Here is a 24,472-nt window from a genome sequence, read left to right as displayed (position 1 = left end):
CTCTAGGATAAAAGTAGGCAAACTGGAAATTGATGAGATGGGTTTTCAATGATTAGAGTCTATGGATCCAATAGGAATCTGCAGAATGTATGATTGTGTAGAGGGGACCAGGAGAGAGAGAGAATGTGCCAGAGACTTCAAGGGGGGAGCAGGGAGAAGACAGCAGGCAAGGACCTGAGATCCTGTGCAAGGACAGAACTATGGAGATGCTAATGAGGGAAAATTAACCTTCGGGTTGGGTCTGTGACATGGGCCTTCCATTGAATGCCTGACCCAGGGGCTGCAAGCGGCTTCGCTCTGTACCAGCGAAATGAGATAATCGCTCTGAAACCCACCAGTCTTGGTGCAAAGGAGCTCTGATACCCTGTTGTTGAGAGTAACTAGCAGCTCCTCCAAAGAAAAAGGAAAACAAGTGAGAGCAGGCAGAACGGCAACCAGGCCCAGAGAGCAAATCTAGAGACATTGGGTGCATTTGTTCAACTGTGGAGCCCCCCAGGCTGGCACATTCGAGGAGGGAGGAGCAGGGCCTGGGAAATGAGAAGTATCTTCATCTCCCTTGCTCCAGTCTGCCACCAAAGGCCCCGGATAACTGGGCCTTGGTGAGGCAACACAAGGAACAAATGGATTTTACCTCCAGGAACTCGGCCACTGGGGCAGAGGATTATTGCTTGGCCAGAGGATTATTGCTTAGCCAGAGAAAATATATGGGGGTGGGGTGGGGACGGTGGGGAGGAGGGCTAAAGAACAGAGAGACAAGTTGAAGAGGACAGCCCCCCAAACAAACAAACAAAAAATTCAAAGGGAAATTTGAAAAGTGGAGTGGTTGTGGTTACCCGTCACAGGCATGGAGACATTAAAACACACACGCACACACAGGGATTTTATTAAACAAACAAGCCAACAACCAAACGCACATCAAAAACACATTTGTTCCTGCTGTCATAGGGAAAGAGGGTTTGAAATGATCGTGGGATTCTGGTAGGGATCCTTTCGGCCTTTATGGCTGTGGACTCTCCCCACCCCTCTCAGCCTTTTCACAGAAATCCGAGAGTCGCGAAAGGCGTGGATGGAGCGGGAACCTCCCAGAGGCTGCGTGGGGAGGACTCCCTGTTGGAGGCGAAGGGGTCGTGTTTCCAAGTAGAGACATCAACAAACCACAGTCTTAGTGACAGTGACAGCACAAAATTATGTTTAATGTTGCAAGGGGGAAAGGGGAAATATAAAATTAGCACAGAGAAAATGTTTCCCAGACCTTCTTTACAATTAGGGCAGTGGCATATGGATGGGCGAACGGCGAGGTCGAAGGCGACCTAACAGACCCACAGCACTGGGTGGAGGCAAAGGTCCCTCCAGTCCCCGGGGTCCTCATTCCCTGGGAGGAAAAGGAAGGCTTCTGGAGGGAGGTTAAGGGCACTCTGCCCAATCGCTTCACTTGGTTTAGAACCTGTTTTTGGAGAAGAGAGGATATTCTAGACATTCCATCCTGGTGGAGATTGACAGTTCAATGACTGGCCTGCTCAGTCCCAAAGCCACAGGGTTTTTAAATTAGTGATGAAGCTGGTGAAGGGGTGGGGGTGGGGGGAGGGCTGGAAAGAGGAAAAGGAAATGGGGGGGGGGATAGATGTGTAGTTCCAGACCCCTCCCCCATCCTTTTAGGAAACTGGGTGGCTATAGGGAGAAGGTGAGGGGAAGTGAGAATTACTTAATAAATTAGCAAGCCTCTCTTTGGAACTTGGAATCAGCCCTGCCTCAGTTGCCCAGTACAGGTGGGCAGGACCCTGAAGCTTTCTCCTGAGCCCTGGAATCTCCATAGGCCCATCCCCACCCCTGCTCAGGACCAAGGGCAAGCAGATGCCTGCCAGGCGGTGGAAGGCATTTGCCCAGAGAGAGCCAGGGAGGTGGGAATGGTGGCATCTTCAAGAAGGAAGCAGTCTCTGTCAATGGCAGAGATTATATTTCCTAAGCTGCTTATTTAAAGAGACAGAAATAAGAGAGAGAGAGAGAGAATCCCCCCACCCCCATCCTGTTGTGGTTATAAAGAATATAATTTTGCTTTGTCTAGAAACCACTGTATTATTGTGGTTATTAAATGCAGTTTCCCTTCTTAGTGTTGGGCGGGGGGTGGGGGGGCGGTGAGAGGGTGAATGGAAAATTCATTTTTCAAATAATACAAATGTATTTTTAAAAACGAAACCTGGATGGAAAGGCAGATGAGAGACTGCAGTAAGAGGGAGAAAAAGAAGGAAAACATAGAAAACAGCCTGGTTCTTTAAAGACTAATCTGTGCAGAATGATCAGGAAAAACAACTTGGGGAAGAAGAAAAAGCAACTGCCATTTCTCCTGCGGTGGTGGCTCCATGACCTTAGGGAAAATGAGGGAGCAGCTATACCTTGAGGCTGTAGTTTTACACTTTGATTTTAGCAACAAGTATCAAAAAGATCTAAACTAATTGATTGTCGAGTTCCTTGGCCCTTCTCCAAAGAGCAATATAGATTTAATTGTATGTTGCTTAAAACTTCATTTCTCGAACAGTGTGAAACATGTAATAAAAGTCATAAACCGTATCGGAGAATTTTTTTTTTCCCCCACAAGCATAAATGCCCAGCTGACACTTGGAAATCTTAGCTAATACTCCTAATGGGTTAAAAAAAAAAAAAATAAGAAGAACCCATCTGAGAGAGGTAGCCACGTAATAAAATCTAAACTGTTAATCCATTTTAACTCATTCAAAAAAGAACCTGCGGTTGCGGGAGGGACGTTTTGCAGAGGAGGGGTCGGGGTGAGGAGACCCCACATCAGCCATCTGACTTGTTCAAACGCGGTCCATCTAAACCACACTGCCCTAAAGGAAAGCAAGGTCTGGCCTTCCAAAAGACACCAGAAATCTCTCTAGCCTGGGAAACGGAGCTGAAAGTTGCAGCCAAACTGCCTGGCCCGAGCTCTCCTCTCCCCGAGACTGGGAAGCCACTCGGCGGCGGCCGTCGTTCTCCTCCGGCCTCAGCCCGGCTTCTCCCGAGGGAGAGGGAGAACTGGAGGCGGGCAGGAGCTCCCCAAAGCTGCGCGACGAAATCGGCCCGTGCCCCTCCCCGGCAGGCCCCCCTCCCCATTGTCCTCCGCTCTCCCCGACCCCCAGCGGCTGTTTCGTCTAAACCAGCCCCCGCGGCCCCCCCACCAACCCCTCCCGAGCCCTGGGCATCTCCGAGAAGAGAAGGGTCCCAGCCACGCCTGCACTTCGGTCGGAGATCAGCCACAGCCGCCAAGTTCGAAGCCGCCATCAAGCTGGTGGCCGCGCCGGTTGCGGGCCGTGCCCTGTCATGGCCACGCGGGCTGGCTGCAGGCGGAGATCTGTAAAAATCCACGTGAGCCGCCCCCTCCTCCTGCTGCCTGCGGCCCCTGACACGGCAGCATTGAAGCCGGCCCGGAGGTCCCCGAGGTCTCCGAGTGTGACAGTACTCGGCATAGCGGGTAGATGGCACAATTTTCTAACATTTAGAGAGAGGAACCCACGCTGGGAGCAATAAGTCCATTTAAAAGCCCTTTATTTAAAAGGAACAAAGATAACTGACAAGCGAAGTACAGAGACATCTCAATGAAATTTCCAAAGAAGAAAGAGAAATCAGAGGCCAAAGCAAATGCGAACTGGGCTTGATGGAACAGGCTAGCACTTTCCTCCCCCTCGAAAAGAAAGATAAAAGACAAAAAGAAAGAGGTGGTGGTCACTGGGGCTGTGTGTGTTAACGATCACAGTCCAAACCAAATTCTAAAAATCCACGGCCACAAAAACTTGAAAATGGCCAGGTGGGCTCTGCTGGGGCAGGTGGGAGAGAAGCCTGATCTGTTTAGGGGAAGAGACTTGGGAGTTTTGCGCCCCCGCCTCTAAGCCTACACGGTAACCTTGGATTACAGCCGCCTCTGCTTTGGATTGGCAGGGTTCAGGGAGCCCAGGGAAGGTGGGTGTGCTGGGCACCCGCTCTGGGCACACTGGGGCCTCTCTGAGGGCCTGGGGCCCGAGGTCTCTGTCTTGGAGCTGCCTCCCCTAGAAGAGTGCCCAGGGCTGGGTTGCAAATCCAGCGAGGAAACCATGACCTAAGATTTGGTCCAAGTCAGGGTACTCAAGAGCCCACTCGCAGACTGAAACAACTGCCACCCCTTCAAAACCAAGAGGGTCAGGAGAGCACCCACTGATGTCTCCCGGCAAATCCAAGACAGCCCACACTCCATCGTGTGATCTAACACGGTCACCACCAGCTCCCCACCTCCAAACCTCCATGCCAGGTCCCCCACGCCCTCCAAGAGACCCGCAGGCCGAGAGGAGACAGAGGAGGGGGCAAGAGGCCAGGAGAGGGGCGATGCCCCTCTGGTCTTCCCTGCTCGGCGCTGGCCCGGCAGAAAGGGTGAGGCGGCTAGCGCCCGCGGGGGGTCAAATGATTGTATTTGGGTGGGTGCTCGCCGACATATTTGCTGAGTAAACCTCCCTCGCTGTGCTGAAGGCGAATCCCCGTTGATAAATCCATCATTACCGTTCGGATTCAGGGAGGCAGCCGCGCCACTAAATTCATCTTACATTTGTAGCGCTTTAATAGACATTTATTAAATGCTTTTAGAGAGAGGCATGGGGCGCGTGATTACATCCTAGTTATAGACAGAACATAAAGACCCACGTTAACACCCATTTGCAGGAAGGAAGGAAGAGGTGGGGAGGGGGTAGTAAGGCAGAGGGATAAAGCGAGGAGAGACGAGGAGAGATGGGGCGGGCAGGGGCACAGAGCCTGGGTGTTATTAGCAAAGGCTGCCCGGCAGGGAGCAAGACAAGAGCCACAGGAAGTCGCGGGCTGCGGAGCGGAGAAGTCCCCGCTCGCTTGGCAGTTCCCTGGGCTTCCCCTTCCCTGGCGCCCCCCTCCCCCACGCACTTGGCAGCGTGGGGGGCTCCTTTTCTCTCTACCAGGGCACAAGGGATGTTTGCGCTGCCTCCATCGACCCCCTTCTGTCCCCACCCCCCAACACCTCCTTTACTTTATTCCAGGCCTCTCCAACTGAGCCTGCCTGGAGCAGCCAAACTAGGGGGAGAGGAGCCTCCGCACTTCAGGACCCTAAGAGTTCCCTTAAAGCATCCTCTCATCCCCCAAAACAGCCAGACTGCTGAGCCAGGCTTCCTTCAGCACAAAGCAGTCCCCGTGGCCACGGGGCACGGTATCCTTGCTGCTCCAAGGGTTCCTTGGCCTGACTTAGTCATGCCCGTGGATCCCTCCTCCTTCCTGCACCAGAAGGGCTCCAGGCCACCTTTGCACCACGACCACCTCGTGCCTGGAGACCTGCCCCGGACTTTGCCCTGCTTCCCTTGACCTCAACCTCAGGAGCTGGGCCTGCAGGAATGCCTGGGCCTCGAAAGGGCCTAACGCCTTCCTGAGCGCCCCCAAGGCCTCATCTAAAGGCCCAGTCGCCAAGCTTCATCAGTTCTGTGAGTGCCCTTGCTCCCCTGGGACACAGCCACCGACCTGGGCCAGGAAGGCAGCGGTCAGGACTCCCGGCCCTCCCTGGCTCTTGGTAAGGAACACTTCCGCTATCTCAAAGTTGCCATAAGAAAATAAATACAAGTGACACTGTGCTGGGCCAAAGCTCATTAGTTCGTTGTCCAGGGCTAATAAAGGAACAGAAGCGCAAATTATAGAGTTCAGCTCCAACACACGCTCTGTCACCCGAGATCAGCGTACCGCGAGCCTGATTCCAATTGCTCTGAACTTGCTGCGCAGTTTGCCCCCCCACCCCCTCCTCGCGAGCAGGAGGTTGGTGGAAAAATATAGTTCCAAAGGGGGTAATGATCAAGCTTTTCCTCTCGGAAGCCTGCGCCACCTCATTTCCCATCAGTAATCCCAATAAAATTAACGTCGTGGCTGCAATTGAAAAGAGGAGGGCCCGCGACACTCCTGAAATAACACACTCTCCCCCAGCAAAAGGTAAAAAGCAAAACGGCCCTTTGTTCAGCTAATTAACGAAGGCCCAACTCCGAAAGCAGATGTGTTTGCTTAGCTAATCACAAGCATGTTTCTTTCAAGGAACGTCATTTTGAGGGGGCCGCTCCGGGGGATGGGAAAGGGGGACACAGCACCCCCCCAGGCCCTCTCTGCCTCAGGGGTCTCTCACCCCAGACTAAGATGCAGAGGCTGAAACCAGGCAGCCCATCTCTCACACCTTTCTCCCCCTTGGCCCTACCCCAGAGGCCCAATAGGCACCTCAGAGCTCGACGGAATGCCAGGCCTGCAAGACACGAGGGGGAAAAAAATAATAAAAGTTTTAATGACACAGATGCCATATTAAATGAGGCAGTTTTACAATTCACTTTGAATAGGACGCTAACTTATTACAAGTGTGTTATCAGAAGGACGATAAGATTTATAACTCCAAGAGTCAGCTTTTCGCCTTAATGACAATGGATGTTAAGGGGAGGAAATCTGTTCTCTATTAGAGAAGATGAGAGTCCCTTCCCTGTTTTCGGGCCCTTACAGATGGGTCCAGGAGAGCAGATACCAAGCCCCTTTGTGTCTCCTTATGAAAAATTATCTCTTTCCCCTTTGGCTATGAAAATGGGTCTCTTTGCTGGGTGAGCACCTCGCTCAGCTTTTGAGCTTGAGCTTGAGAGAGGGCAAAAGAGAGAGAGAGAGAGAGAGAGCGCGGACAGGAGACAGGGATGGGGATGGAGGTGAGGGGGTGGGGGCGGTGCTCAGCCCTCCGGTTCACGCAGCAAAACTATTTCCCCGTCTTTCTTTGCCATACAAAAGATGGCTTTCCCCTAAACCAACACAGTAAGCAAACTTTAAAAAACTGGGGTCCTATTACAAACCAACGCCCAGCACTAACTGCTTTAAAATTACTGCATAATTAGATTTAGTTGAATTTCACCATTAATTAGGCAGCCGCACTGCAGGGAGCCTTTGAAATCTGAGAAAATGGGAAAAATCATCTGAAGCACGTTTTTTAAAACCCAACTTCAATAAATCTTGACGAGGCCCGGAATTCAGAGAGTACCTCGCTTCCCTCCCAGGCGGCTGAGGGTAGGGGTCTCCAGGCCCGGGCAGGGGCTGGAATTGGACATAACGGGCGATCCCCCCATCCGCTGAGAGCTCGGCCCGGGCCAATCCAATGTCTCTCCAGAGGCCCTCTGAAGACCCTCTCTGGGAGGCCAAGTCTGTCCCACGGCCGGCCTCGCCTGCTCAAACCTATTAAAGAAAGGGGATCCTCCGCTGCGGGCGCGCTCCTGCCAGGGGCGCCATCCACGCAGGCTCACACATTTCTAGGGCCTGCGACCACCCGCCCGGAACCCGCTCTCGGCCGCTGCGCGCCCCCAGCCAGCCCTCCGCCCGGAAAGCCACGTTTGCTTTAACTTTGACAGGCAAACAGCAAGTTCTGCCCACGCCCGGCGGGGTTCGCAGCCCAGCCTCCACTACCCCCCCCTCAGCTGGACCCGGCCGGCGCAAACCCCGGCGCAGCCCCTGCATTAATGAGCGCGAGCACTGACCAGGTCTGTAAATACTGGCCTCTCCCCCTCCCCCTATACCATTCAAACATTTAAGATGCTTTGAGGATACAGACTTTTGCTTTTTCTAATTTGGCTCCTGTTGGGAAGGGAGACATGAAATAAACTCTCCTAATTATATGGGTGGGGGGCGCAAAAGAGAAGGGGATACTGCGTTACCAGTATTTTCCCTGCGAATTCTGCTGCTTTAATTACAGAATAATCGAGGACCGCACTCACTCGCCAGCAAGAGTTTAAAAGAGGGTTTTCTGCCTGCAGATGGAATGGCCTTTAGCCGCCCCCCCCCTTTTTTTTTTTTTTTTCTCTTTTTGGTAACCAATGTGTTTTCTATTACCCGGCCCTGCCGTGCCTGGCAGCCCGGCGCTCGCCGTGCAATGGGAGACGCCATGTTGGCTCAGCTCATAGGACCAAGTCAAAAGCGAGCTTCGAGGCAGAGTTTCACACGCTCGAGCTCCCCCTGACCGCCCCCCGCCTCCGCCCCCCGCCTGTCGCCGCTTCGTGCACATCCAGGGAGTGCAGCTCCGCGCGCCCGGCACCCCGGACTTTCCGGGGGCGCTGGCAGAATTCCGCCGCACGTAAGTGGGGGGCGGGAGCTGGGGGGGGGCAAGCACTTTTCCGCAGCTGCTGCCAACTCCAGGCCCCCGTCCCTGCAAGCCGGCCGGATGCAAACGCGGCCGTCTCCGCGGAACCAGCCCCGGACGTCGCCCGCTAACTTTGAGCCCCAGCCTCTCGCGGCCCAGAAAGAACTAATGCTGAAAGGCCGAGGCAGGGCGACCGCGAGCCGAGCGAACGGACTACATTCCGCCCCCCCCCTCCCCGCAACACACACCCCCAGCTCAGTCTTCCCCCAGGTTTGTTTGAAAGTGGCGAGAAGCAGCGATCGCCCCTCTCTCTCTCCTCGGACTATTGTTGCATTTCGCGTCTAACTGGGTTCTCTCACACCCCCGAGCGCTAAGAGGAGGGAGGAGGAGCGGGTTGGGAAAAGAAATAAAGCGAGCTCAGATCAGATGGAAAAAAAAAAAAAAAAAAAAAAAAAACCAGCAAGGAAAAAGAGACACTTAAAGGGAAAGAGTCGCCATGTTTAGCAGCTTTTTTAAAGATCTCGTCAATTTCACACAGAACGCACTCGCTGGGTCCCAGCCCTCGTCTTTTGTCCAGTTCAGTTGCAGCAAAGATCTTTTGTTCTAACTCAGCGTGAAAAGAAAAACTTTCTTTAAATGCAATAAACTTAAACCAAACTCAAGACTCTAAACAGACCCTCCTCCGGCCACTCTAAACATATACAAGGGGTATTGTTTTAACCGTTTGAAAAATTTTGGGTCCTGTTTTTCTGCCTTGCAGACCCCAAGCTCATTGCTGAAACTCAGAGAAAGTGAGAGAGAGATTTCCAATGACTAGAACACATGCTTAAAGCATAATAAAACAGGGACTGTCTTTTGCTTTGAAAATCATAAATTATAATTTAATGCCAATAATAATTTACAACAAATGGCTGTTTACAATAAACTAACACAAAACAAACAAGGAAAAGGGCCTGTGTTTTACTTATTAGAGAAACTTCACACACTCACATGGATAGCACTTGCAAGAGGAGAAAATAAACAACCGACAAACCTCGAGCTAAAAGGTCAGCGATATTCTGCCCTAAGAACATACTTATATTTATGTATGTATATATCTACAGAAAGAAGCTGGGGGTCAGATGGAGGACTCTGCTCAGATGCACAAATCAGACAGATTTTTCTGGTCTACATGTATTGACTGGAACTGAGTATCAAAGTTTAATACACTTTACAAAATGATCCCTTTTCTTCCACCTCCCCTACCCACCCGCTTTTCAAATTAAACCACAACATAGTGAAGTATGGTGGTGGTGGGGGGGTGCTGTAAAGCCTCAATAAGAACAAAATTGCAAGCTCCCACACACTGAGCTTCCTTCAAACCAGGAAAAGAGAAAGAGGAAAAAAAAAAAAAACCTCCAAAACAAAATAGTTACTACTTCCAAATCAGCACACCCTGTAAAGTTTCCTTCCTTCTTTCTTTCTCTTCTTTTTCTTAATTTGGCTTCTAAGGACAAAGGATCCCAAGAGCAGTACAGATTGTATCTACACAATCCGAAATGTCAAAATGTCGATGTGTTTTTATGTACATAACTCCAGTGGAAAAGACTCCCTTGACCTGTGGTCATGCTCTCACAGAATGAACGTAAAGGGGGGAGGGGAAAGGCAGGCCAACGGCAAGTTATCAATATATACACTAAAAACAGACCCTTCAGCGCTCTAAACTATATCACTGAATTTGAAATCCTCTCAACAACCAAGCTAGATGAGAACCACAGAGTATTTTTAAAAATCACACCTACTTAAGAAAAAACTCACTGCAAACAACTGCCCTCTATTTACAATGCTGTGATTAGCTTGCTAGAACTGTCTTTTGCTTAACTGTCAGAAATGTACAAAACAGTATTTTTTTCTGATCATAAAATAGATACTGATCTCAAGATTTCTAATACTTTCCACAATACCTTCCCTAAGCAGGCACTTAAGTGTGACAAATATAAGGGCCTTTTTTTTTTTTCCTGGAAAATCCATTTTTAATTAAAAGGAGGATTAGGTGAATGGGGGTGGTTTACTATATCAGTATGGCACTTCCTAAACCATAGATAAACCATTAACTTCAGCTTCTCCCCCCCACACACACACACCCAAATTAAACAGGCAAATACACTAGTCCACCTTTGAACAAACTGACTGAGGGGAGTAAACAAATGGACCCCCGGCCTGGCTCAGCGAGAGCTCACAGGGGCTCTTCTGGATGAGAAAGACAGTGAGTGGGGACAGCCAAGCAGATTTCAGATATCAAATAATATTTTAATTTCTGAATACTTTCAATTTTCCTTGGAATATAACACACAAAGACTCGACCAAACAGTTCAGTTATTATAACTTTTACAGTATACAGAAATGTTGCACTTAAAAAAAAACCTTCAGTTTTTTTAAAAACACAAACTGTAAACTCTAAGATACTGAATCAATCACGTTACCTATAAGTGCCAACAGTGTTATTTTGTCATGCTGATTTCAATGGTATTTTTTTAAAAAGGGAAAATATCAACAATTATAATACAAAGGGTTTGCAAATATACAAACAGATATAGGATTTTCGTAACAATTCAAGAACTAAGCGGGACCCAATTCAAATTACAAAAGTTCACTTTTTATTCAAAACCTCAGCATGTGTCTTGGACACATTCCTTGGCTGCCAATAAATTCCACAGTTCATTCTCTTTCTTAAAATATTTTTAAAAAGCTAGGTTTGTCATGGTGTCTTTTTGGGGGGAGGGCAGGGTTGGGGAAGTTAAGTGTTGTATGTGGTTCCTCCAGTTTCAGATTAAGAGTGCTCAACTTCACCTAAAATTTTTGGTCACCACTTGTAAGTGCGTTTCCACCATCTTTGAGTTGCCTTTTAAAGTTTTATGTCTTCCTATGATATTTTCATGGACTCAGTTTTAATTCTTGCAGAACATATATTTTAAGGATTACACAGTTTTTAAGAAGCCAAGATTATATCAAAACTTATTATAGAACCACAGAATAAACTGGTTTGGAACCAGAAAAGTACAAAAAAGAACAGCTAGAGGTACATAGACACAGGACAATTAATAATTTGGAAAAAAAAAAGACTTACTTTCTCCATTCTGCTAATTTTCTCCCAATCTCCTTAAATGCACTTTTAGCAATATTTTTCAAAAATTTACCAAAAAAAGAAAAAGACTAATTTCCTTTTTATACAAAAATGATAAGTAGCAAGTTGTTCTGACCGACACAGGAGTTTTTTTTTTTTTTTAATGCATTCTGTAAAAGTTCATTTGACAGTCTTTTTTTTTTTTTTGAAATTCACAGTCCATTAAATTCTTCCCCTCTCTTCTTTTAGCAAACTTGTAACATCCTTTTATATCCTTTCTTAACAGAAGGAATTTAAGCAAACAAACCAGTCTTTTGCCTTTTCTTTCTCTCTGTTTCACTCCCCCTTCTTATTTTGATTTATTATTTATTGAATTGCCATATACGGCCAGTTAAAACTGCTGCCGGACAGTAACATATCCCGGATGAGGGTTTCGATGGGGGTTTTACCTACCAAACGGACGAAAAACAATTGCTCTATGACTGAGGAGGAGACCGTGCGGAGGGAAGGGAGGCGAAGCAAAAGCTTTCCGAATCGCGTTGGTTGGTTGGGGTACTGGCTCCTAACATATTCTTCCAAAGCACACTGGGACTTTTCCTGCAAGCTTTCCACATGGGCTACATCAGAGAGACCACAGGCATCTGGAAGAAAGTTAAAAAAAAAAAAAAGAAGAAGAAGAAGGAGGAGGAGGAGGAGAAGAAGAAGAATTCAGTCATCAGATTAAGAGGTTTGAAATGGGTCACATGAGGTGTGTGTACAGGGCTCGGTCAAACTGCCCCAACCGGAGTTGAAGCAAGTGCCTCTCTGTACTGAAAACTTGGGCGGAGGGGAGCTGGCTGGGGGGCGGGGAGGGGGGGAAGGAGAGCACGAGATGATCCTGGGGTATTTGCTTTAAAGTCAAACACAGCTCTGAGCACTGCAGGCTTTCACTGTCCCAGTCCTCAGACTTGGGCACTGGGAGGCCCAAGCCAAGTGCATTGGGTGAAATCTGGCTCAAGTCAGTAAACAGACAGACAAACAGATGAAACCAAAACTGCCAGGGCTCCTCCCCCTCCTCCTCTGTAAATAATAGTTTGGCTTATAATTATATGGGGGGGGGGAGGGCAACAACCTGGCCCAGCCTCTAGTAATGGCGTCCACGACCCAGCCTCAGATTCTCCCCAAAGAGGGCGACTCATTTTTCTCCAGTCTTTGAAACTGATTTAAGTGGCCCTTTAAAACTGATCTTGTCAGTACAGCCCTATTGAAGGGCAGCCATGCAAACTGTGATCTCTCTGTTCATTTGAGCTGTTTCTTTTCCCCCTTTTCTTCTCTCTCCCTTTTTCTCGTACCCCCCTTTATGTATTTATTTATTTTTTTTTTTAAAAAACCCAGGTCCCTCCAAGAAGAAACCCCTCCCTGTTATCTTCAGGAAAACACTTTTCTCTTTCGGATATGGGAAAAATACAATAAGTGCCTTTGAAAAGAGAGGCTTCTCAGTGAAGGCAGTGCAGGTTGTGACCTGACCTTTTTGGGTTCCCCAGACAAGACTGGGGCTACACATGCATATTGTGCATCCTTAAAACAGCCGCCACTGCCTCCAGCCCAAGAGCCAGAACACACATGCAATTTCCTCGTGTGTGTATCTAGGACTCCGCATGTAAAGAATGCATAGGTGTCTGTGGTCAGGAATTAAAAGATCTGTTTGCATAGGACTCCCTCCCTCTGCATTGGTACACTGTGTGTCTCCCTATGAATCAGATAAGAGGGACCTTTATCTCTTTGTGAGGCGATTTGCATTCTCCACACAGGCCTCTACATTTTGCAAATAGTAATAAATTAAACTGTTACGACAGTATCAGGCATTTCTTTCCTTGAAAGACCAAGGGTAAGGCTAAGAGCTAACAATGATAGCGAGAAATTAACAACACCCCCATCATCTGGGATGTTGGGCTGGGTGTAGCAGGGTTGTGGGATGGGGGTGAAGGTGGCTGTGGGGTAGGGGAATATCCTGCCTGTACATTTGCATCAAGCAAATGTTCTAGTTATGACAGTTCCCCTGAGAAAAATACTCCAGATCCAAGCCTCTCTCCATACAGCTCTTCCTTGCCCAGACACTGCCCTTTAACTGATTACCTAAGGACTTTCTAAGGCAGAATTTGGGGTGGCTGTTGGGGGGGGGGTTATGTGTGAAAAACAGCAACGTATAACAGACAGTGGGTTAAGGACTCAGAATCTGCAATCGATTGAGCTAATGATTGGGGTCCCCAGATTTCCTTCAAACAATAAAGAAGAGATTGTGGGTCTTTTTGTCTGCCACAGGAACTACTCAGCTCTCCTAATGTCCGGATTACAAGCTGTGGAAACTGCAGTTTCTAGGGTCCAAGCCCTACCAACATCCAAATGTTTGTTATTCTGAATTAGGAACCCCTCTCCCCTCTCAGGCATGACAAAGGGATCAGCTGACAACTTAGACCAAGAGTGTGGAGGGGGTGATTTCCACCCACTTGGGATAGGCTGAACTCAGCCTGGAGGCAGCCAAAAGGCTCAGGTGTGGCCCAAAGTGGAAAGCCGGACACCTTCAAAAATCATTTGGCCTCAAGAGTTAATTAATATTAGATCTATTACTCACACAGGTTAAACTACATACAAACTAATTAGATTTCATAATGCAGTCAGTGATGGTTTTATATCTCTGGCAACATGCATATCCAGCCCAAGTTGGCATACACTTTGAGTTGTTCGAAAATTGCCTTAAGTGTTTGCCTGGGCAGAGGAAGCAGGAGGCCAGAGTCTTCCACCCCTTGCACACATTCTGAACAGTTATGATGGCCCCTTTCTTCCTCTTGCCCCTTCCTGACAACTCTTCCTCCTCTCCTGGCAGGTCTGCACTGTTTTAATAAGAATAGGGTTTAGAAAATTGCTGCCCTCAGGTTGGATTTGCCTGGAGCTCCAACTCCTACTGGGTTAGCAGACAAACTTTTCCCCTGCAGGGGCAAACTTTCCCCTGCAGAGAGGATGCCAGGACAGCACCAGTGCTCAGAGGCATCTCCTGGAGGCTCAGCCAGGGTGACAGAGAGAGAGCCATGGGGTAGGGGAGACTGCACAGGCTCAGCTTGCCCAGAAGGCCGGGGCTGAGGGAGGGAGCAGGGACATGCATCCCAGTCTGGCAGGCCCCAGAGGCTTTCCCATGGCCCATTTTTCGAGCTCGTGTCTGAAGCAACCTTCCTGAAGTCCACCCTTCCTCTCTAGTCCCCTGGACGGGCCTGGAGAGGCCCAGCACCTATACAAAGTTCCCACTCCCAAGTTTGCACTCAACAGTTTGGCCTTTCAAGGGGGAGGCTGGGCTCACTCTGGGGACTCCCAAGTTCTCGGGGCCCTAACTCTGAGCTAGGAGTCCTTGGGCAGGAGAGGGCAGGGCTCCTTCCTACCTGAGGTGAACAGGACTATGGCCTTGAGACAGCTGTACTCGGCGGAGTCAACGTGCAGCGCTTTGAGCTTCTCCACTTGCTCTTGGAAGATCCGTATGTGGTCCATAAAGGCGACCACTCGGTCGGCGGACATGGGTGAGGCGTGTAGGCCGGCGGCGGCCAGGAGCGGGGCGACGTGGAGGGGCATGGAGCACTGTGCTGCATTCAGCACGAACAGCTCGCTCCAGGTGAGGCGAAGCAGGGCCACCTGGTCGGTGATCTGCAGGTCAGGGAAGAAGGGGATGTTCCGGGCCCACTCGACGGCGCTGAAGAGCATCCGCGCGGCCAGTTCGCAAATGTTCTCGATGCCCATGATGTTGTTGGGCTGCATGCACTGGCTGCCGAAGCGCGACGTGGGATAGGGCTCGGCGCGCAGCAGCAGCGAAATATATCCGGACAGGTACGAGTGGCAGTTGAGAGGGTCCCCGTTGGTCAGCGCAAACTGCCCGTGGGTTGGCTGGGTGGGCGGCATCCTGCCCCTCTGCACCGCTGCGGGGAGGAAAGGAGACACCCCGCAGTTAATGACCAGCCTCATTCCCCAGCTCCCCCGGCAGGGTCTGCCCCAGCCCGACCCCCACCTGACCCAGACCCCGCGCCGCGCCGGAATGGGCAGGCCTGCCCCTCTCACCAGCGCGCCAGGGCCACAGACCTGGAAGTCGCCGGGAGCCCGGCAGCACTCCCCTCAAGCCACCACCCAGGCAGGCTCTGGCAGCCTGAGCCGCACACTTGCCTCCGAGGCCCGCCCGGGGCTGGGCCGCCGAGGACCCAGAATTGACCAGTTTGCCTCGGGGTCCCCGGCACTGTGGGCGGGATGTAGCATTCTGGGGGCATCTTTCTTCTTTACTGCTAAACAGCTGATATTTCTTATTGATTGGAGGAGAGGGAGCGGGAGGGGCGAGCCTGGGGGGGAGGGTGAGACGCTTTTGCAAAAGACACAAGGGTTCACCCCAGACGGCCTGCGGCCACCCCGGAACAACTCTCCCCCAAACCCCGCAGCCCCAGCCCCAGCCCGGCGGGGAACCCCCCGGTGAGAGACGAGCGGAAAGCCGAGGTCTGGCGGCAGCCTAATCAGTGTGCGCGAAGAAAGAGAGACGGAGGGAGAGGGCGGAGAGAGAGGCCGGCCGAGGCGAGAGGAAGCCGGGGAGAGGCGGGGAGCAGGCGGCCGGCGCCGGCGCAGCCCGGGTAGGGCCCGAGAGGGCCGGGGAAAGCTGGCGAGGCTCGGGCTCGGGCTGTTATCTGACGCCGGACCGGGAGAGTCGCTCTCGCAGAAACACAAAGAAAGCCCGGCGTTCGCTCGCCCTAGCCCGGAGCCCGCGCCCGGCGCCGAGCGCGCCATTGGCCGAGCACGGCTCGCGGCGCTCGGCGAATTTTATATCACAAAGACCCAACTCGCGCAGAGCGAAAGCAGCCGCCGAGGGCCCCTCGCCCACCCTTCCCTGCTCCCTATCGCGCTCTCCTCCTTTCAAAAGTGAAAGGAAAAAAGAAAACAGAGGTATTTTTTTTTTAGCAGAATGTTAATCCACGGAGGGTCACATGAGCGCTGCCCGGGCAGCAGCGTTAATACGGCGAAGTGCATAAAATTGCCATTTGTAATTTGAACCTCCTGTACAAAAGTACAATCTCAGGTTGTTTTTTTTTTTTTTTTTTTTGAGAAGGTGGGGGCTGGGGAGAGGGGTGGGGAGGAGGGACATATGTTGAACATGCAGGAAAAACAAGGGGAGAGAGAGAGAGAGAAATCGAGAGGAAAGGCAAAGAAGTAAACCAGGCTTTAAAACAACAACAGACAACACCCCATCCCTCGCAGAAAGGCGAACTCGAATGAACTCGCAATCAATGCAAAGAAAATGAAACAGCCCGAAGAGAAAGTAGAGGAGGAAATCAGTCGGCCAAAGCATGCGGATTTGGGGGTCTGGGTTCCAGTGCAGAACTTGCTTCTAGTATAAAACCCCTTTCAGCTGCAACACGAAGAGAAGAGCTTGGGGCTTCTGCGTCCTTACCCAGAGCAGGCTAGCCAAACGCACCCAGGGCCCCGGGACCCCAGGCGAGGGGGGGGGGGGGAGAAATGAGAGGCCGATACCTTCCCGTCTCATGCCCACTTTGAGGCACTTTTTGAGGCGGCAGTACTGGCACTGGTTGCGGTGGTGCTGGTCGATGGGACAGTTCCGGTTGGCGCGGCACGTGTAGCTCAGGTTCCTCCGCACGCTGCGCTTGAAGAAGCTCTTGCAGCCCTCGCACGTGAACTGGCCGTAGTGCTTGCCGCTCGACTTGTCCCCGCACACCACGCACTCGATGTGCTGCTGCTGCTGCTGCTTGTCGCCGCCCGGGCCGCCGGGGCCGCCCTGGCCACCGGCCGCCGTCTGGGCCGGCGTGCTGGCCGGGCCCCCTTGGCCCGGCGTCTGTGGCGTGTGCGGGGCGCCGGGCGGCGGGCCGGGCACAGGCGGCGCCTGCGAGGCCTGGCTGCCCTGCGAGCCGGGCACCTCGTCCTGGGGGTCGCGCCACGTGCTGACTACCATTGCCATATCTATGGGGGCCGCGTCCGGACTTCCTGCTCCCCTGGCTGCGGGCGGCGGCGGCTCCCGGGTCTCGGGCTCCGGCGCGCCGCCTTTTGTGTGTGCGAGGGTGCGAGAGGGCGCGGGAGGGCGCCCCGGGTGGCTCGGGGGCTGGTTGGTTGAGGTTGATTAGTTTTTCCTTTTTTGTTTCTGCTTTTGCAAAGTTTTGTCGATTGCTTGTCTGGCCCGGTGTGTTTGTTTTGTTTGTTTCCCTCGGCTCAGCTTTGTTGCTTTCGGGGGGCTTTCCGCCCGGAGGAGAGGGGAAGGGGCCAGGGGAGAGAGAGTGGGAGCAGAACGTGGAGAGAGAGGGAGGGGAGGGAGAGCTGCAAGTCGATTGTCTGGCTTCAAGACACAAGTAGGAGGCAAAAAAAAAAAAAAAAAAAAATCTCTCCAAAGATCTCGCTCGCTCTCACTCTCTCCCTCCCTCTCTCGTTCACTCTCTCGCTCTCAGAGCTGGTGTGCCGAGGAGTTGGAGTAGGAGGAGGAAGAGGAGGAGGAAGAGGAGGAGGAGGAGAGGCGACTGTCCGGGGGCCAAGTCCAGGGCAGCCCACAGTCAGCCATTCAGGAAAGCCATCGAAATCAGGAGGACTGGGAGAGCGGAGGCGCCGGTCGCGGGCGCGCCCAGAGAGCCGGGCAGGCCGGGGCGGAGGCCGGCGGCCCGCGGAGTGGCCGGAGCGCTGCCCGGGTCCGGGGGAATCAGCATGAAAGTGGTCCGCGTCGGGCGCTGCGCGGCGTCGTCCTGGCGCTGGGCCGCCGCCGCCGCCTGCCACGGGCGCCCGGCGCGCGCCTCGCTCGCTCCGGCCGCCGCCGCCCGCCTTCGCCGGATGGAGGCCGCTCGCCGCTCCCTGCGGGCCGCCCGGGCCGCCGCCGCCGCAGGAGCCGCCGCCGCCGCCGCCGCCGAAGCCGCCGGGTCGGGCCCGGAGCCGCCGCGTCTAGCGCCGCCGCCGCCGCTGAAGCCGCTGCTGCCGCTGCTGCCGCCGCCGGAGCCGCTGCTGCTGCTGCTGCCGCCGCCGCCTCACACACATAGGGAAAGAGTCAACTCGCCGGCGGCGGGGGAGAAATGATAAAAGAGAGAGAGGAGGGCAGATCACCACCTAGAAGCACATCCTTCGTGCGCAGAGGGAGGAGAAAAAGACGGAGAGAAAGAATGAAAGAAGGGAAAAAAGGCAGCACGGCACCCGGAGAAAGGAGGCAACTCGGGGAGAGGAGGAGGAGGAGAAGAAAACACACACGCGCGCACGCACACACACACCGCGGAGAGAAAAGAACAGAGAATCAAAGTGATCAAATATGCTAAAAAGGGGGGCGCGGGAGGGAATGCGATTTATAGGCGCCGGGGCTGGCAGAAGTGGCTTCTCCGCGATCAGCTCACTGAGCTCTCTATATAGTGAACTTTGACACGACTGCTGCAACTTAGCGCACGTTGCCATGGTGACGGCGCGCCTTATAAGGCAGCAGCCGGGGTTGGCCTGGCCAGGCGCGCGCGCGCCGCCCCCTCGTCGTCATTGGCCGGAGCGCGGCGGCCCCGCCATGGCGGCCGCGGGCTCAGCCCGGTCCTAGCGCGAGTGTCGTCGCGGCCGCGGCGCGGGGAGCGCGGGGGGCCAAGAGGGGCGGGGAGGGGGCGGCCGCGCCGCCACCACCGCCAGGCGGGGGATGGGCCCGGGCCGGCCCCGGGCACGCGGCCCCCGAGCTCTCCGCACCCCGCACCGGAGGTTTCCGCCCCAGCGGGGAGAGGAGCGCGGCGCGCACACACAACGCCTCTTAAAGGCTCCGCGAGAGGCTTTGGATGGAATCGAGGACTTCGCCTCCCGCAACTTGGCGATGCCACGAAATCCGCCGCTCGCGCACCACCCGGGACTCCAGGCGCATCTTTGTGCCCACAATGCCAGAGAAAGAGAAAAGTTCCCCGGTTTCTTTGCAGAGGGGTAATGGGTTGGGGGGGGCAGGAAGGTGCTGCGAACCGAGCTTGGAGGCATTTACCAAACGAAAGATTTGGTCAAATCCGGGTGATGGTGGACCCTTCTCTTTATCAACTCTGATCACTTGCTTGGTTTTGAGGCTTATTTCTTTTTTCCCTTGTCGAGGAAAAAAAAAGTCGTTTAGCGTCTATCTTTTCCTTGTAGGGTTAACATTTCACAGGTATGTGGCCTGACATTTTAATTGCTCAAATAAAGCTTCTCGGATGCTGAGAAGCCCAAGTAGACTTCATCTCATTGTCATGACGCAATTAAAATCAATTTTCCTCAACTTTATCCTCTCTCATTAGTTATAGCTAACTCACAAGCCAACGTCCTGCCACACACCCAATCGTGGAGAGAGGTGAATAGACCGTTCTGCCCGCTGATGGACAAGCGGAAGCAGCCTGCCAACCTCCCCTGTGCATACCCTCTGTACACACATGTAAGCGCACATGTATCAGATGCACATTTGTCAATGTACACAGACAAAGACTTCAGCGACTGTGCTTCTAGGTCATGGACCAGTTGAGTACGAACTTCATTGTTCCTCAAGTTCCTTTTAAGCATCCATATAGTCACTAAAACACAACCAGAAATTCTGCTCCAAATTGGGAATAATACCAAGTACAACTCACAAAAACCACACACAAGCCATAGTCTATCTCAAGAGATTCACTGCAATAAGAACAACTTCATAGCCTGTGCCATTCTGCTCAATGTGCTAAAATCATCAACATGGATGTGTCTCTGAATTCCAGGGTGTTTGGTTTTAAACATCAAACATCTAGAATTGCCCCCACAGAATACACTATATTTCAACGCAGTAACCTTTCGGTTTGATTATGAGAAGTTAGTGAATTGTGATTATTCAACATTTATGGAACAAAATTTTGACGCCATCATACACATTTTTGCACCGAGAAAAGCTGTAAACTGGTAAGCCAACCAGGTTTATGAACAATTAAAATATTTGACATAAAACACGCTAAGCTTCAGGAAACATGGACACATAAAGGGTAAATTAATGACCACAGGAAAGCATCCTTGATAGTTCAAAAAAATCGACGAGATGAAAGATTTTTAAAAAACCATAAACCAGACATATAATTGACCTGTGCTGGTGTGCACTTTGCATTCAGTACCCTTTACACACAGGCAGAATACAAGGTAGGTACTAAGTGAAGATGTAGACAGACAGGGGCTGGTTTTTAGGGAAGGAGGAACCCCCCCCCCCTTACACTTCATTCCTGAAAGCTTCTTAGCCCTCACCCCTTTTCCGCTGAAATCACGTATTTCACTAAAGCTGCAGGTGCTGGGATTATTTGAAAGTTGTAAAAAAAAAAAAAAAAAAAACCCCACAACCCAACTATAGTGGACACTGAACTATCATAAACCTGGTGTGTAATGAGATTGCCACAGAGAGAAGGCAGGCTGAGAATTTCAGGTTGATTAGAGACACAATATAACTTTCTCTTAAAGAGGACAGAAGGATGGAAAAGAAATCATTTCAGAGAAGGTTTTTTTTTTTTTTTTCCTTGCCTTTCAACCCCTATGATTCAAGGGATTGCCTAATGCTACAAATGTCAGTAGATTAGGGGCAAACTCAACAGAGATGTGGCGGAACTGTGTTGAAATAGGAAATCTAATGGGCATACCCATCTCAATTTCATAGAAGATGGGAATAATTGATTCTAGGGAAATCTTAATCTCGCCTCTTGAGTGCAGACACTTCCAAAGTAAGATCACCTTCTACAGACATGAAGTGGGAAATTTTTGAGGAGGAAGAGCCTCCACAGTACACTTAGAGATTTTTGGTATTTGAAGTGCGCTCTGATGGTCTCAGATTTAAAATGAAGAATTTCCCAATCTCTTACAGAACTGAAGCCTGCTAAAGCACACGACCACAGGGCTGCCATGAAAGTCAGAGGTGTTTCACTCTGCATTTTAGGATTCATTCAGTTATGGGATGCTATCAAAAAAATCCAAATAAATAAATAAATAAATGACCCTATCAATTATAGTTAATTTTACTGCAGAGAAGAAGAGAAAGGACTGCAGACTGAGAAGAAAAAAAAAAAAAAAGAGGGGAAAATATTTTAAAATGTCTTCTTCAGAGATGCTCATTTCCCTTGAATAAACAGCTTTAAGACTAACAGATAAATATCAATATGTCGTTACTGTTAAAAAAAAAAAATCCAGCCCAGTCTTTTATTGTAGATGTAAATTTATTTTAATGAGAGGAATGGCAAGCTTTAATTTAGCTGGAGAAAGTTGGAAAAACATTTGTTTTACTCTGGTGAAAAAAAAAAAAGAAAAAAAGAAAAGTAAACCCACCCAGGAATATGATTTTCTTGCAGAAAGTGGCCTGATGGCTGTAATTCTCCCCAAATTAAATCACAATATGAATACAGACCCCAGCAAATGCCGAGTTTAACTCTGAACTCAGTAGAAACCAGTTCTGTCCACCAGGATTCATTGAATTCCTCCTTTCCCTCAATCTAGTCTGTGTGTGTTTTTCTCTTCCACCACACTGGAGCTCCATGAATAGGGAAAGGGGCTTCCATTGTGTCCCTCTGAACTTCCAAGTCAATGCAATTTTTAACCACTGGCTTGTGGTACTTTGAAAATCACCAGGGGCTGTCAGAGTTGGGTCCTCTGAAAAATTTACAGTGCTAAATCAGAGCATATGCTGGGAGGGAAAAAATTGCTTAAGACTGGAGCAAGTACAGTATCTGTCTGCCCCCTAGTGTAAGAGTCCTCGCTGCCTAAAATTCAACTTTAAAAGAAAAGGAGCTCTTAAAGGGAAACGACTTTGAGCTCACGTAGGCATAGGAGAATGAAACTTCTGTACATTTTAATCTGAATAATTCTTCAGGATTTAAAATTAATTGGCTCTAGCTTGGTTGGACCGGACTCGGATCTCGCCACCTCTGCGTTTCCCGAGTCACTGGCGGAGAGGTGATGGTTTTTTTTTTTTTTTTTTCCCTTGAACTGGGTTTATGTGCGTCCCCCTCACCCCCTCCTCTCTTTTTCTTTCTCTGTCTCTGTCGTCTCTCTCGCTGGCTTTTTAAAAATGAGGAACCGTTCCTTGAACGTTCTGGACAGAGCACAGAATTGCTTCTTAAGTCAGCCCGACGCGGTTGCAATAGACAGCAAAAAGGTAAACGTTTGCCTGAAATCCGCACGCCAGCTCCACCACCCCGCTCGATGGTGAGTACCCTTCTCGTCGCGATTCTCCTCCTAGCTTTAACCGAGCGCTCGCCTCCCCGAGCCGCGGCCGAGGGCGCCGGGCAGAGCTTTCCTCCCTCCCTGCCTGGCTGGCTGTCAGTTGCACAAGGTTGCAAAATGAAGCGCAGAGGCAAATCGAACAGTAAATTCTGATACTTAGTGCGAGCCTCGCAGCTCCTTTGCTAGAAAACCGAGTCGTCTGTTGCTTGGAAAAAAAAAAAAAAAGCACCCTTATAGGACTGGCTTTTAGTTTTGCTCTATCGAAGGAAATGAGTTTGAGGAGACAGGACGAGGAGATGGGGAGGCACCGCAGTCTTTACGCTTCGGTTTAATCATATTTTGGCAGCTTTGCAATTGTATTTTCCCCCTCTTCCCCCCTCCACCACCTCTCCTATCACACACATGTAATAAAATATGGCAATGCATTGAATTGACTGCCCCCCCTCCCCAAACCTCTGAAACCACAGTCCTAGGCATTTCATACACGTTAGCAAACCGATATTTTGAAAAGCCCCAAGTCATCCCCAGCCCCACACAGCACAAGGAGAAAAGTGAGAAAGGAGAGAGAGAGAGAGAAAATACTGTAAGTAAACATACCAAAACCATATTTGCCTTGTTCAAGGTCCCAAACCGCTTGCATCTTCCTTCTAAACTGGAATAACTCTCCTTTAGTTTGGCGGGTGAAATAAACGCTTTGTTGGCCCCCTGAAAAGATGTGTCTTTGATAATTAAAGAGAATCTCCTCCTCGGTGTTTATCTAAGCGATTGTGCAAACTGATAAAAAGTAGGCACTAGCCTGCAGGGAAAAAGAGGAAAGGTGAAGGGAGAAATCTTCCACCTCAAGGAAGTGCTTCCCCATGTATTAGGCGTTCTCAGCCTTGGAAAACCCTGCACACTAACTTTAGAGAGACGAGGTTTCAGGGAGCTTTGTACATAGCTGCTGAGGAATGCAAGCCTCGCCTTTAAGAAAAAAAACCCCAAACCGTAGGTAGGAGATGTCTGGAGTGATCCTTGTCTCTCATCTCATTCCTTAGAAGGAAGAGTGCGTTGTTACACCTTGTTTGGGGCTGGAAAGACGAGACTTTAAAAACACCCGTCCAATTGAAAAAAATCTCCCAACTTAATGAGTTTAGTCGGAGGCTGGAGCAAACGGCTCAGCCTCAGCAGAAAACCGCCAACAACTATAGGCGATATTGCAAAGCAAGACGGCCCGAGGCACAGCCAAATTCCACTGTTTGGGGTCGAGAGGGATGGAGGCTAATCCTAAAGCAAGTTGGAAAAAAACAGAGGTGGGAGAGGAGGGGGAAAAAGCAGCAGCCTAGCAGACTGGCAGACAGGCTCCCCTCACCCTGGATCAAAGATAGAACTTGAAACAGGAGGGCAACATTTTTCCTAGGAATCCGTTGGAATCCTCATTTTTCTACTTTTAACTCGTGTCCCCCCAAGTGATTTTTCCCTCTCCCCTGCAGATGCCCCCCCTTCCCAGTCCCCATTCTAGAACTTTCCTGAGGAGGAAACCTATTTCTTTTGGGGGGAGGGGTTCCCAATTTCAAGTCTTCAAATAATGAATGTTTAATTAGCCCCCTCCCTTCACCCACCCTCCCAAATGAAAAAAGGAAGCAGGAATACAGTAACTAGACAAAATTGAGAATAAACTATGTTGCCTCTTGCAGTTTTAATACAGTTTTAACTAATGGATTTTTTTGTTTTAAGAGAAGAATAATGGGGAAACACGGATCTTTTATTTTAGGAAACTGTTATGGTAAGATGTATGTCAGACTTGACAAATGGAACTAACGCTCTTCGGCTGCTTCTTGTCCTTGTCTTAAACAGGAATTAAGTTAAACACAGTGCTGAATGTTAATTACATGTTTACTGGCTAATGAAAATTACAAATGGTTTTGCCACCTCAAACAATGATGAAAACTCTGAAGACACTGTAATTATATACTTTGAGGGAAATAACTCAGAATATTGATCATAAGAAGTGTAAATCTTTTTTTAACTATTCATTAATACCATAAATATGGGCTACAGAAGTTTTTCCTTGTGGTTTGTCTCATCAGTTATAT

At 50.3% G+C, this 24,472-nt stretch overlaps 1 protein-coding gene and 1 long non-coding RNA gene across 6 annotated transcripts in view; one reads left to right on the top strand and one right to left on the bottom strand.

Moving 5' to 3' along the window:
* Positions 1-10,377: 10,377 nt before the first annotated feature.
* Positions 10,378-23,387, bottom strand: NR2F2 (nuclear receptor subfamily 2 group F member 2). 5 transcript variants are annotated; one of them, XM_036082888.2, is made up of 3 exons: positions 22,998-23,387; positions 14,627-15,154; positions 10,378-11,857 (listed from the first exon to the last, which is right to left on the bottom strand). In XM_036082888.2, exons 1-3 carry the CDS (start codon positions 23,038-23,040, stop codon positions 11,583-11,585), a joined length of 846 nt encoding a protein of 281 aa, XP_035938781.1. In that variant the 5' UTR covers positions 23,041-23,387; the 3' UTR covers positions 10,378-11,582. The 5 variants fall into 5 exon arrangements, with proteins under 5 accessions (XP_035938781.1, XP_035938780.1, XP_035938783.1 ...); XM_036082887.2 differs by lacking the exon at positions 22,998-23,387 and adding an exon at positions 16,743-17,344; XM_036082890.2 differs by lacking the exon at positions 22,998-23,387 and adding an exon at positions 15,396-15,495.
* Positions 20,541-24,472, top strand: part of LOC144382856 (uncharacterized) — a 35,074-nt gene continuing 31,142 nt past the window's right edge. The window contains exon 1 of the long non-coding RNA XR_013450301.1: positions 20,541-22,382. This is a non-coding gene — a long non-coding RNA (uncharacterized LOC144382856). The remainder of the gene's footprint in view (positions 22,383-24,472) is intronic.

This window comes from Halichoerus grypus, chromosome 8, assembly GCF_964656455.1.
Source record: "Halichoerus grypus chromosome 8, mHalGry1.hap1.1, whole genome shotgun sequence".
NCBI lineage: Eukaryota > Metazoa > Chordata > Mammalia > Carnivora > Phocidae > Halichoerus > Halichoerus grypus.
This window is presented reverse-complemented; position numbering and strand designations above follow the sequence as displayed.